The 14056-nt window shown below is 43.2% G+C and overlaps 1 protein-coding gene across 7 annotated transcripts in view; it reads right to left on the bottom strand.

Moving 5' to 3' along the window:
- Nucleotides 1–14056, bottom strand: part of DOCK10 (dedicator of cytokinesis 10) — a 1735912-nt gene that overhangs the window by 231403 nt on the left and 1490453 nt on the right. For all 7 annotated transcript variants that reach the window (XM_078665953.1, XM_078665951.1, XM_078665949.1 and 4 more), the window contains exon 41: nucleotides 1621–1733. In XM_078665953.1, the coding sequence (XP_078522079.1) occupies nucleotides 1621–1733 (113 nt within the window). The remainder of the gene's footprint in view (nucleotides 1–1620; nucleotides 1734–14056) is intronic.

The following is a 14056-nucleotide window of genomic DNA, read 5'->3' as shown; positions in this document are numbered from 1 at the left end:
AAACATTTTCATGCATTAATATTTCTAATGGACCGCACGGACCTGCATCCTAATTTAATAATTTGACTAATTAGGTACTTGTCAGCAACATATTATTATTAGGGCCCCCTTTTGTGCATGCTCATGCTCCACTTTTTTGTAACAAGTGCTTATTTAATTGCCACTGAATAGAATTGGACAAAGTTAAAGTGTGATCTCAACATACATTTAGACATTTGTCTGTGATTCATATTGTGTTTTGTGGGTTTCATTATCCCAAAACGTAAGGTGCCATTTTCAATTTCTATTAGCCTAGGCTTTCATAAACATATTTCTCAATGCACCTGAATTAGTTTATGGTGCCTCCCTCAGGAAACTTACATTAAGGCTTGTGTCTGTGAACACACCCGGAGGTGCCCCCCCCCCCCAATCTCCCTTTAATATAGTAGCCCAGTTCATTGAAGAACAGTAGAGAATGTACTTTGTTGAACATTTAAGCCTAAACATATGTTTCTGGACAGTCTCAATAAGTAATACATTATTCAAGTTTTACCACAATATTTTATAGATTATCCTAAGAAAATTACCACTCCAGGATAACGACTACCACAATATTGTGAAGGAAAGTATTTGAGGTTAAGTAAAGATTTACTATTGTTAACTCCACAAACATGTACCTTTAGGTTTTGCAGCTCTGAAGTTAAAAAGAGTAAATCTATACTTACCTTTAAATATATTTAAGTTCATGATATTATAGTAGTCAATGCCATGCACACGTAAATTTGGAAGAACAATATTCTGTCATGCCGTATTGTGACTTGCAAACTTAGGGCCTCATTAGGATGGCGGTTTTTCCGCATCCTCCGGGCCGGCAGAAGTGTCCGCCGGCCTGGAGGATGCGGAAAAACCGCGGCGGAGACTCCAAAGACCCACCGCCAAATTAGGATGGCTGGTGGGTCTGGAATTCCGTCCGCCGCTTTTCCGCCGCGGTCGGCTTCCGACCGCGGCGGAAAAGCTATAACATGGCAGGCGGTGTCTATGAGACACCGTCCGCCATATTATGATGTTGGTGTAAATATGCTTTTCCACGGCGGCTTTTCCGCCATGGAAAAGCATACGGACATTCACTTTGGGGGCCCGTTGCGGGCCCCCTGGGTGAATGGGGGGTGGGGGGTGCACATGGGGGGTACCTATGGTACCCCCCTGCATTTGCGTACACAAAGCAGCAGGCACTGTGCGGTGCCTGCCGCTTTGTGCATGTAAATGTAACACATGCATTTTTAACATTGCGGCGGGTGCAGCTTGAAGCTGCACCCGCCGCAATGTTAAAAATAGAGGATGTGACCGCCACCCTGGCGGTCACATCCTAATCAGCACGGAGGGAACGCCGCAGCCCCTGCGGACGTTCCCTCCTCCTCAAGGGTGGCGGACGGACGCAAGTCCGTCCGCCATCCTAATGAGCCCCTAAATTAGTAGTTGGTATTTTTCTTGATCTAATGACATGTTACTCTCAGCTATGACCTAATGTCTAAAGACTGCCAATATTACACTATCGGATTTAACAGGTATTTTTTGGGAGCTCTATATGCAAGTTTTGACAATTGCAAAAGGTGAGTCAGAGTGGAAATCCATAATTTGTACCTGATGACTTTGATTGAAGAGGCATAAAAGATCAAGTATGGTAAGGCACACCTCTGTAGCACTGTTTGCCTCCATATCCAAGTGGTATGCAATATCTGTTTCATTGGATCCACCTATACAAATTGGAAAATCAGATTAAATGAAATAAGAACTATCTTACAAAAAATAATATTTGAAAAGTATATTAAGTTTCCCTCATTTTGAACATTTGAACTTATGAAATGTAAAAAGCATATCCCTTCAAAACAGGGAGAAGGAAACATAACTAATAATGAATTATTTTCATTACATTTTTGCAGAATACAGATTATTTACTGGAAGTTTCTGCTGAGAATATATCATCCCTATCTAAAAGAGCCGTTCAATTTCACACTCTTTCTTTCACACTCAAGCAGAAGTACAATTAGTTATTTAATGGTGATCAGTGTCAAATGATTATCATTAAGGTCAAACGAAAGTAGGCCTGTTTGGAGTCACTGCAAAGAAAAAGTTACTTACCTGCTGTTATGATCTTTCTGGTGGATGCTATATCTACCTGCAAATTCCTCACCTGTAGAACAATCCCAGGTGTCAGTCTGGATCTGGAAACTTCAAAAATCTCATGTCTCCAGTAGGAGCAGGGGTTTCCTACTGACGCTGGAAGTGTCATCTGGTGATGTATTCGAAGCAGTAAAGGGGCTGCCCTGATGTAACTACATCAGTTCCATAAAATTTTTTCCATCCTCCAAGGTGAGTGAGAGGCTGACATCAATAGAGTAGTGCAGTACCATAAACTTAAAATAGAATCATAACTTTCGCCATAAAAAAAAAATCAAACGCTGAGGTGGGACGGGTCATTGAGGAATCTGCAGGTAGATATAGTACCCACCAGAAACATTGTTACTGTAGGTAAATAGCTATTTTTACATGCATATTCCTCACCTGTAGAACAGTTTACAGAGCAATACCCTGCCTTAGAAGGAGGGCTGAAAGATTATTAGACAAGGAAGTTCTGTATAACAGCACTGGCAATGAGCTCATCACTACGCACTTTAGAATCCAGGCGGTAGTGCTTGGCAAAAGTGTGCAGGGATGTTCGTGTCACTACTTTGCAGATGTCTGCAATAAGAACGTCCCTGGCTAAGGCAGTGGATGTGGATTTGGCTCTGGTGGAAGGATCCCTGAGTCCCTCCAGGAGGCCGTTTTTGCTAGAGTGTAACAGGTTTTGATAGATAAGATGATCCATCTAGAGTGGGTCCTCTTTTGTATTGCCTTCCCCATCTTAACTCTGCAGTAGCCAACAAAAAGCTGGTCTTCCAGTCGTATGTCCTTGGTGCAGTTGAGATAGTAGCTGACTGCCCTCCTAGGATCCAGCCAGAACAACTGCTCCTTCTCCTTGGTGGGATGTGGGATAGGGTGGGGGGATAATAGGTTGGAAGGGTGATGGACTGACGTTGGTGGAGAGGGTCAATACTTTTGCCAGGAAGGCGATTCTGGTTTGCAACACCAATTTGTCTAGATAGTAGGAGGTAAAAGGAGGGTGGAAGCTGAGACCCTGTCAATTGCTCAGTCTTCTGGCTGAGGTCATAGTCACCAAAAACAGTTTTGAACATCAACATCATTGAAGGTCAACTATACAGGGCCTCAAAAAGAGTTCATCTCAGAAACTTTAACACTAGATTAAGGTCCCACAAGAGACAAACAAAAGGGGTTGTAGAATACATATTTGTCAATCACTTCAACAAACCCAGGACAATGAGGGACTTAAAAAAAGATGGCTTGTCTGACATATAGAGGAATGCTAAAAAGGCAGCTAAATACCTCCTGACAGTGCCTACCGCACAACCCCTCTGAGCAAGAGAAAGTGCATATTGGAGGACCTGAGACAGTTTGACCTGTGAAGGATCCACAATATTGTCTGCACACCATGTAACACGTTTTTCCATCTGCCCGAGTAAACAGATTTGGTGGATAGATGAAGTGCTGACAATAAGATGTCCACCACCTGCGGTGGGAGCTGAAGGGAACTCAGTTGTCCCTGCTCATTCTCCAAGCATGTAAGTGGAGTTCTCAGAGACTGGCATGGAGACCCATGCTCCCATCAGGTTGTGTGAGAAGGTCAGGCCTGTATGATAGACTCAGCAGGGGACATGTGGAAAAGCAAAAAAAGGTTTGAATACCATACCCTTTTTGGCCAATCCGTGGCAGTGAGAATAACTTGGCCTGATCTTGGTGAATCTTCATCAGAATTCAAGGAACCAAGGGCATGGGGGAAACGCATGATGCAGCTGCAAGTTCCACCACATCTGAAATGTGTACTGCAATGTTTCCCTCAACGGATACCGGAGGGTGCAGCACTGCCAGCAGTGAGTGTTTTTAGAGGAGGCGACACAACAAGTCTATATGAGGAGTGCCTCATTAGCAGTCCACACTCGTAGTTGGTAAGATAACATTGCCTTAGGCTGTTGGCTTTGATATTCAGAGACCCCACCAGGTGATTGGCGGTGAGACCCTACTCCCCCTTGCTTGCTGCCATACCATATCGCTTTTGTGTTGTCCGTCAAGATCTGGACGGACTGACCTTATATGGAGTGGAAGAAGGTCTTGAGTGCCAGCCAATTTGCCCATTCATATGAAAAACTAGTTCTTCCGGAGACTAGAGTCTCCGATCTGTACATTCTCCAGATTGGTTCCCCACACGAAGGTGGGGCAACCGTCACTAGTGTAGTCACAGGCAGAGGAGGAATGAAGTCCATTCTGCAGCTCAAGTTTGCCCCATTCCTCCACCAAGCCACTTTTGCCGCAGTGCCAGGCAAGATCAAGAGGGAGTTTGACAGGTCTCTCTGGTACTGTGGCCAATGACTGGGGAAGCACCACTGTGTGGCCATCATATGCCAACATGCATGTCTGACTAGGAAGATGCAGGAAGCTTACAGACCTAGGACTCTTAGGACTGGAAGTCTCACACCTTGCTGGAAATACAGAACCAATTCCTGGAGGCCTCTGATCCTCTGCAGTAGACAAAAGGCACAGAAAAAGGTGGTGTCCACTACAAAACCAATGAAATTGAATTGTTGGGAGAGTAGAATGTGTGATTTAGGCTCGTGGATTGAAAAGCCCAAGTCAAACAGCAGTAATGCTGTTGACTGCACAAGGCACAGTACCACTTCTGCCAAACCAGATTTGATCAGCCAGTCATCCAGGTACAGGAAAATTGGGATGCCACTCTTCTGTGATGCGCCACCACCACTACCATCACCTTTGTGAAGACTAGAGGCGCCAATAACAAGCCAAAGGGTAGCACCCCTGTTATCAGCCTTAGGGTGGTCTTAAAACACATTTTTTGCCTTACGTCTCCATTTTTGCTGATCACGTTTTCGCTGGCCTTAGGACTCTGTGCACTTTGCCGCTGCTAACCAGTGCTAAAGTGCATGTGTTCATGTTGCATTTGCATCTTTTAGTTGCATGGAATATGGAACACTGCTTGTTAGAATGGTGAGGAATGCTATCATTCAGGCAAGGGCAGTTGCTGCTGGTCGTGGAAGCTGGAGGACGCTCTTATAGATACATGACTAAAGAAGCTTCCAATTACCTTCATGTGTCTTGGATTCAATACTGGCGACGATTTGCTGGTCCTCCAACACTCCTGTGATCCCTGAGGGTGTTGTGGAACAACAGGAAACCTCTCAACACTCTCTGTGTTTGCACCCGCCACTGGATTCAGTTAATTGATCACGTTGTGGTGTGACGTGGTTTAGCTGTCATCATCGCGACTTTCTCCTGATAATTTCTCTGCGGCAGCATACTTTTTAACTTATTATTGTCTGTTGAAGATGACGCAAGCATAGTGCGAGCCCAGCGCAAGCATTAGCACTGAGTTGAAAGGAGCCGGTGGGGCGTGATTACGTCATCACAACGTTGCCTTACTTCCGCCTGATTTCAAAATGCCTTTGTAATGACCGCGATTACGAACACAACATGGTATACAGATCAGATACATGTTGCCATCTGATCTGTTTTTGGAAACACGCTCCGGTGCCTAATCACTTAGAGACGTGGGACGTCAGTCCATCTCTACCATTTGGGATAGTTTAAAACAAGGTACTTGGCCATATTTTCACTTGCTTTTTTTTAACCTATTGCTGCAAGCAGCAACTTCAGAACCCACAAAGTAATGGCCATTCTAGATTCCATAGCACCCCCTCCTGCATTTGTATGATCTGCTGGCGATCCAGTAATGGTGTGGGAAGATTGGCAAGGTAGCCTTTTTAACTTATTTAGAAGCCATCGGTGGTGATGTGTTTGTACCCAAATGCAAATTAGCTATTCTTAAACACAATTTAGGGGCAGAAGGAAGAAAAGTTCTAAAATTATTGTTGATTTCTACTAGTAAGCAGGACAATGACGCAGATGAGGAAGAGGATGACGATGAATTTGAACAAGCTCTGAGAGCTTGGAAAGAAATTACAAACCTAAGATAAATATTGTTGTAGAGCACCAAAAATTCTTTTCTAGAGGACAGATGAAAGGGGAGTATGTGGATCAATACATTGCTGTATTGAGAACGTTGGCTTCTACATGTAAATTTCGATACGTGATGAGATTATAAGGGATCAGTTGGTAAATAAAACGAATAATTTGAAAATTCAAGAAAAGCTACTTAACATGAAGGAACCTTCATTGGAAAAAAGCTATTTTAGCAGCAAAAAGAGTAGAGAATAAAACCCTGTATGTAAATGAATTGAAACAACAAGATGTTGACAAATGTGATATGTTGAAAACGATAAATGTGCAAAAATTAAAAAAATTTAACATAAAACCTACTAGTTCACCTGACGAGGAGATATCACACAAACAGGGTTTTAAAAATGGCAAGAAATCTGCTACTAAATGTTATCGCTGTGATAGTGAAAACATGTTGCTTCCTTTAACAACCGTCCAGGCATTACTTTGAGGTGTTATAAATGTAGACTCATAAGTCATTTTGCTCATGCATGTAAGGACCAAGAGTAGAAGGGTAGACAAAGCGTAAGTGTTGTTCAAGAAGCCGAAGAAAAGGAATCTGAGGATGGTGAGGTGTTAGTCATTGAGGAAGCATCTGTGAATGCTTTGGGTGATTTTTATCATCCACCTAAATGTAATGTGCTTATATGTGGGAGAGTTGTGGGTGTGTGGGCAGATTCATGTTTCCTATACACGATCATTGATCTTGCAATGTACAAAAGCCTAGGTCATTCTGTTAGCAGTTACAGAAGTTAACCTGGTGAGTTATTGTGGAAAAAGATTACCTATGTTGGGTTATTTTTCCACAGATATTTGTTTTAAAGAGAAAACTGTACAATCCACTGTGTATGTTGTCACAGAAGGGAAGAATGTTTTGGGTTGGTCTGACCAACAGTTGCTGGGTGTCATTCTAGACCCAAATCACCCAGAACAAGTTTTGTTCACTGACAGTGTGGAACACAAGAGAGACTGTAAGTGGAAAGATGATTTTCCAAATGTTTTTGAAAAAACCTGGGCTGTTTAAAGGGATTCTGCCATAAGATAGTATTAAAGGAAAATGCCAAACCAGTTATCCACAAGGTAAGAAGTTTACCTATTGCTATGAGGTCCGCTTTGAAGAATGAATTGAATTGGTTGCAAATGGAAGGTATTGTAAAGTAAATAGAATCTGCTGATTGGGTAAGTCCAATTGTTTTAGTTAAGAAATTGGATGGGGGGTCCGCATGTGTGTGGATCTTCGCAACTTAAATAAATCCATTTGGGTAGATCAGTACCTGCTTCCCAATATTAATGAATTGTTAGCAACAATAGGCCATGCAAAAGTATTTTCGACCTTGGATTTATCACAGGCATACCATCACATTAAATTGCATCAATCATCTAAGCACTTAACTGCGTTTCTTACCCCAGAAGGTTTATAAAGATTTGTACGTATGCCATTTGGTTTAGCTTCTGTTCGGCAGTTTTCCAAAGAGTTATGAAAAAATTATTTGTTGATGAAAGCAATGTAAAAAAAATTCAAGACGACATCTTGGTGTGGGACAAGGATGAACAAGAACATGATGTATTATGTAAAGTGTTAACAATATTAAACTCTGCTGGTTTGACTGTAAGTTTAAACAAATGTAAATTTGCAGTACAACAAGTGGAGTATTTGGGCCATTCTATTTCAGAGAATGGTGTTAGCCCGAAAATGAAGTTAGTTGATGCTATAAAGAATGCCCCAGCACCGGTCAATAAGGATCAACTCAGATCGTTTTTGGGAATGTCCGAATATTACGCTAAATTCCTTATTATTTTTTCATGCTTTCATTTTAAGAAAATGAAGGACTGTATTGTAATCCTGTCAATTTGAAACCATCTGATGTGAATGATCAATCCATTTTGGTGGCTGGTGCCAGTTTGTATGGACTAAGTGCAGTTCTTAGGCAGAGGAAGGATGGTAAAGAACAAGTTGTGGCTTTTGCTTCTCGCAAGCTGAAGGGGGAGAAGCAACCTACAGTGTCATTGGAAAAGAAGACCCAGCATGTTGGTGGGCGATCAAGTATTTCAAGAATTACATTTGGGGGCGTTCATTTGAGTTAAGAACAGATCATAAGCCGTTTATTGATTTGTTTTCTACCAAGGGTGCGGGTAAAACTACACCTAGATTAGCCAAGAAGTTTTATTATTTGCGAAAATTTTCATTTCAGATAAAATATGTTCTGGGTCATACCATTGTCAATGCTGATTGTTTATCATGTTTACCGTTATGTTGTTATAATGAAGAAATACAAGAAAATCATAAAGAGGATGAGAATATTGTGGTTGCCGCTTTGTCTGAGTGTGGAAAAGGTGCCTTTCTAGAAGATGAGTGGTTAGCCAATATTTCATCTGGCAGAGTTATGGCGACCATTAAAGAATGTCTGTCTGTGGGTTGGCCTAAGGACAAGCAGAAGATGGTTTTGTTGGATGATTACAAAACAATTGGGAATGAATTGACTTGGTTGGATGGTAAATTGTATAGGGGTGAGAGATTAGTAGTCCCTGAATAGCTAAGGTTTCGGGTGATGGATTTGTTACACGATGCCCATGGTGGTATGTCTGGGATGAAAAAGAAGGTGAGAACGCATTTTTGGTGGCCAAGCATGGATCTTATTATTGAGAGGAGAGTGATGAATTGTTTGCCTTGTGTGAGGAGTGACAAAATCCATAAATCTCAAGAGACACCGATTACCCCTGTGAAGATTCCCGATGGACCATGGAAAGGAAATTTGTGGGCCGTTTGTTATGAAAGGATGTGTAGGTAAGTATGCTTTAGTGTTAATTAATTATTTTTCTAAATGGCCAGAGGTTAAGTTCTTTAGTTGCCTGAACATCGATGCTGTGGTGGAATTTTTAACCGAAGTGTTTATGCGTGAATGATGGCCAAAGGAAATAGTTACTGATAATGGTCCTCATTTTGTTTCTAGTCAGATGATGGAGTTGTTAAAGGTTAATGAAGTGGTGCATCATCTTACAGCTCTGTATCATCCCAGGGAGAATAGTTTGATTGAGGAGGTTTAATCGTGTTTTGGTGGAATGCATGCAATTGGTTGTGTGTAGTAATTTGGACTGGAAGAAAGAAGTGCAGACAATGTTGTGGAATTATAGAATAACTCCTCATTCTGCCTCAGGTGTTGCACCATTTTGTCTGTTAAAAGGTGGAAATCCACACTCGCTCGTATATCCTGGCTGTCTGTGTAAAGGGAAAGAGGTGGCATATGATGCTAAGGTAACAAAGGAAAAGGTGAAAGAGAGTTGAAAAGTACCAACAAGGATATCAGCTGCAACATAGAAGATTTACAAATTGCAAAGATGCGTCTTTTAAGACGGGCGATTGGGTCCGGGACATGAAAGGAAGGTTGGGAAGAAAGGGAGAATCAGTGTGGTCTACTCCATGCAGACTGTTCAGAGTGTCAGGATATTAACGAAGTGCTATGATGCTGATGTGCTGGATAGACATTAAAGTCCATGTTACCAGCTATTTAAAATATTATTTCATACTTATATGTGCACATAGTTCTATGCCATAATTGTATTGCAATATGTTATCCCACATTCTAGATGTTATTCATTTTTAAATTTTGGATATAGTTTTGTTTACTATTGTTCCCTAAAGAGAGGATATGTGGCATTTGCATCTTTTAGTTGCATATAATGTGGAACCCTGCTTGTTAGAATGGTGGGGAATGTTATGAATCAGGCAAGGGCAGATGCTGCTGGCAGTGGAGGCTGGAGGACGCTCTTATAGATACATGAATAAAGAAGCTTCCAATTACCTTCATGTGTATTGCATTTAATAGCTCACTTCTTAAAACATTGGAACATAGGCTTATCTTCAATTGGCATATTTAATTTACTTATAAGTCTCTAGTATAGTGGTACCATATATACCCAGGGCCTGTATATTGAATGCTGCAAGTGGGCCTGCAGCACTTTTTGTGCTAGCCCTTTAAACATGTCTCAGGCCTGCCTTTGCAGTCTGTGTGTGCAGTTTTTAAACTGTGATTTCGACCTGACAAAACAAACCTTTTGTCAGTTCCGATCCTCTTATACATATAAGTCACTTCTAGGGTAGGCCCTAAACAGCTCACAGGGTAGGGTGTAATGTATTTAAAATGAAGGACATGTAACTTTAAGTTTTGCAAATTGTGGTAGTGAAAAACTCTTATATTTGTTGTTCACTACTGCAAGGCCTATCTCTCACATAGCATATTATTAGAGTTACCTTGTTACATTTAATAAGCTGAAATTTCCAAGTGGGAGCAGGTAACCAGTTCATGTTTTGTATGTTTCAAATTTTAATGACAAATCATAACTTATGGTGAAGTCAGATTTTAAAATACAATTTTGAAAATGCCACTTTTAGAAGGTTGGCAGGAACCTTAGCCATTCAGTTCCTGTAGCCTGTCTCTGGGCCGCATGACTGGATATAGCTGACAGTTAAGCTTTGTGTATTCCTCCTACACAGTCACACACAACAGAGAGTGTAGGTGAGTCTGAATGGGCCATTTTGGCTGGATGGGAGGATAGAGTTGAGCATATCCCTTCTTACAGTTGAGTAGACTGTCTATGGTCTCCACACAAATTACTGCATAGCCCCTGTAGTTAGTCTGTACTCAGGACATGGAAGGCAGGTTGCCTGGGGACTTCAAAAGGAAACCTATAGAAACTTCTTCACCACTTCAAAGGCACAACAGGTTGTAAATACTGGACCACAGGCACCAACTCTTTAGTGCACTTCTGGAACTGTGGATAGGGCTCTTGTGCTGCAGGACTGCAACTCTGCTGGACTGCTGCCTTGCTGTGCTGAACTGCTTCCTTCTAACCCCTTGCCTGTGTGAGAAGCACTGGACCTGTATCTCTTTAACCCAGAACGCCAGAGTGACTCAAAGGGCTAGTTAGCTGCCCTCCTGGTCTGAAGCCTCAGAGACACAACAGGTTTCCAACAACCTTGCACCTGCACGAGGCCTCTTCTATCTGTGAGTCTACTCTGCTAAGTAGTGCCACACCAGTCCTGGACCCTTGGTATTGGGTCTAAGGTGCTCTGCCAGCCTCTTTGGATCCAATTGAACCAAACCATCTCCACTGATGTGCAGTGCAACTCTAAGTAGAACTGACACATCACCACTGCTGAGTGGTTTGGAACCGACACAAAGACCTGCATCGTATCATAGCCTGTCACCGCATCGGAACAGCTGCTGCACACCGAATCCTCAGTGCAGTCCTTCACAATTCTTGTTGATGGCAGCCATGACAATGAACTCCGCATCGCAGCCTCCCAGCCCTAGTAATTACCACGTCTCCTGATTGCACACACATCCTTAACACCTGACTTTGCAAAAACACCAGCTCCTACGCCAATTCTGCAGGGGCCCTCGCTCTCTGGCTTCTGCACTGATGTTTGAGGGTGCCCTGGACTCAGTTATGGCTGTTAGATTTGAGGTTTGAGCGGGTCAGTGGCGATGGCACAGAGTGGCTGGAGTGAGTGCGGTTCGGTCTGCTTCTGCAGCGTGTAACAAGGCCAACAGCCTGGTTACGGCACATGGACCTTAATACTGCATGAGGGATGTGGGGCTGCACTACTTCCCATCTGTCCTGAGGGTGCCCCCCTCCCCTGGCAGCCTTGTCATGGTCTGTAACCCAACTGCTGGGGGAAATGCATTGGGGTCTCAGCAAATGCTGGAGGCTGCAGGGAGCCATGGACTTGAGGATCTCTGGACCGACCACAAGTGAGAGAGAATCCTCTGAGCCCTGGTATGTGGAGGCTGCGCCTCTGTGTGCTCTGCCTGTGATCACTGAGTGGAGGAGGCTGGGGTCCTGTCAGGGCATGCAATGCTGTTGGGTGGCCTAAGGGTCCCTGTTAGAGGATTTTGAGAGTGGTGGCCCCCTGCCTGGATCGGGGCTGCAACAATGGCTTCCTCTACCCCCCTCTTCTAGCAGGAGAGACAATCTGGTCCTTGGCAGATATTAAGAGGGGTCACCTGGTACATGAGGTCAGGGCCCAGTCGGGTCCTACTACCACTGTCGGTCAACTGGCTGGCTACCACTACTTGTCAGTTGCATGATTCATCGTGAGGTACCACATCAGTACAGTCAGTGCCCCCCCTCACTCAGCAATGTACAGGCCCTATATTGCCACTGGGAAAGAGTAGTGGTTGTCCTGTATGCTGGGGGGCCATCAAGGCATTATGACTAGGGCCTATTTGGGACCTGTACCACTGTTGCGCGCCTAGTCGGCTGCTGATGTCAACTCAGCTATGATTTTGGCAGGGCCCCTCCTGTGGGAGGTGCTATGGCAGATATAAGCTGAGCACCAAGATGGCCCAGCAGGGATCTCTACAGGCACAGAAGAGTCTGACGGCTGCTTACCCGATCTTTCAAGTGGAACAGTGACGCCATCTTACTATTGAAGAATACTCATGAGATGAGTTGGTTTTTGCCCCTGGCCTTGCTCAATGCCACATTGATGCCCTGGTGAACTAGCTGAGGCAACACATGGTGACACCCTTATTGTCACTGCCCGTCAGAAACGAAGCAGGTAGTACTGTTTTTTCACTAGCACCCACTCTAGAGCTGAGCGCGACTCAACCCTCACGATGGGAAAAACTGACCACCGGACGTTGAAGATGTACAGAACAGATTCACCTGGGACTGTACCACTACTTTCTTTGAACAGAAAGTGGTCAAGGCCAAAACTGAGGACTAGGAGTGGAGTTTCCGCTGGAATAATATTCAGATATTGGGAGTGCCTGAGACAACCACTGACAGCGATATGGAAAGTTTCATGGGAGGTCTCTTGGATAACCTATTCGGGCACAGCAAGTTCTCAACTATCTTTATTGTTGAAAAAGCTCACCGAACTCTGATGTCTAAACCAGGTCAATACTCATGGCTAATCATTGTGATATTGCTTAATTATAGAGACAGAGACACCATATTAAGGCTGAATAGAGACAACATGGATCTGCATTTTAAAGGTTTCCAAATCTCTATATACCCAGAATTCAACCCTGTGGTTCAGGAGGCCCGGTCATCCTTTCAGGAGGTGAAGAAGATTCTTAGAGCCAGAGCAGTGAAATATTTCATGTTGTTCACTGCAAAACTTTGCATTGAATATAGAGGTAAAACTTTTTTTTTTGCATCGTCTGTAAGTCTGACGTCATCCTGGGGCAGCCGGCTACGTGGATTCTCCACCCTCAGCGACAATGACTGAGTGTTATGGTTACTCCATTTCTCACTTGCAGTCACCAATAAGCACTAGCACTTAATACTTGCCAGGTGCAAAAATTATTAAAAAAATATTGCATGTTGTGTGCACCTGTGTTTCTCCCTTCTTCTGTGAATTAGTATCTTAGGCCTATCTTTGAATACAACATTGTGTTATATCATGTGTTATGGCCTAAAAAGGAATGTTCAACAATGTATAGGCCTGATTCAAGTTCTACTGCCATCTGAGAAGCAGTCACACAGATATATATTGCTAAAGATATGAGGCAGGCTAAAACAATCAGCACTTTTATAGGGGCCAAATATATGCATATGGCTTGGTGACTGTTTGATTCATCTCCTGTTTGACAATTTGAGACTGTCTTGTAAGTCCCCTTTTGAATTCAACAATCTTTGAATTCACCGAAAGTGTTACATGTTTTTTGAGCTGCAATTTGAAAGCAACGGTCATGCTGTGCTGGTGTTTTGGTGGAAGCAAAAGTGTACACCAGCCTGATTGGGTTTATTCATGTGGAAATTCTGTAGATCAGTGATTGTCAGCGTACGGCTACTTCAGACTCCATAGTCAAAGGTGGCTACTTTCGCCTTCTACAGGCTATAGACTGACTGAAGATTAGTGGCAGCTGATTACAAGCACAGGGACATATGCCTTTATTTACCACTAAATATACAGGGGCATGGTCTACTGACTACTCCTGTGTAA

Source organism: Lissotriton helveticus, chromosome 11 (assembly GCF_964261635.1).
Source record: "Lissotriton helveticus chromosome 11, aLisHel1.1, whole genome shotgun sequence".
In the NCBI taxonomy this organism is placed as follows: Eukaryota; Metazoa; Chordata; class Amphibia; order Caudata; family Salamandridae; genus Lissotriton; species Lissotriton helveticus.
The sequence above is the reverse complement of the archived record's forward strand: the minus strand, read 5'-3'. Positions and strand labels throughout refer to the sequence as shown.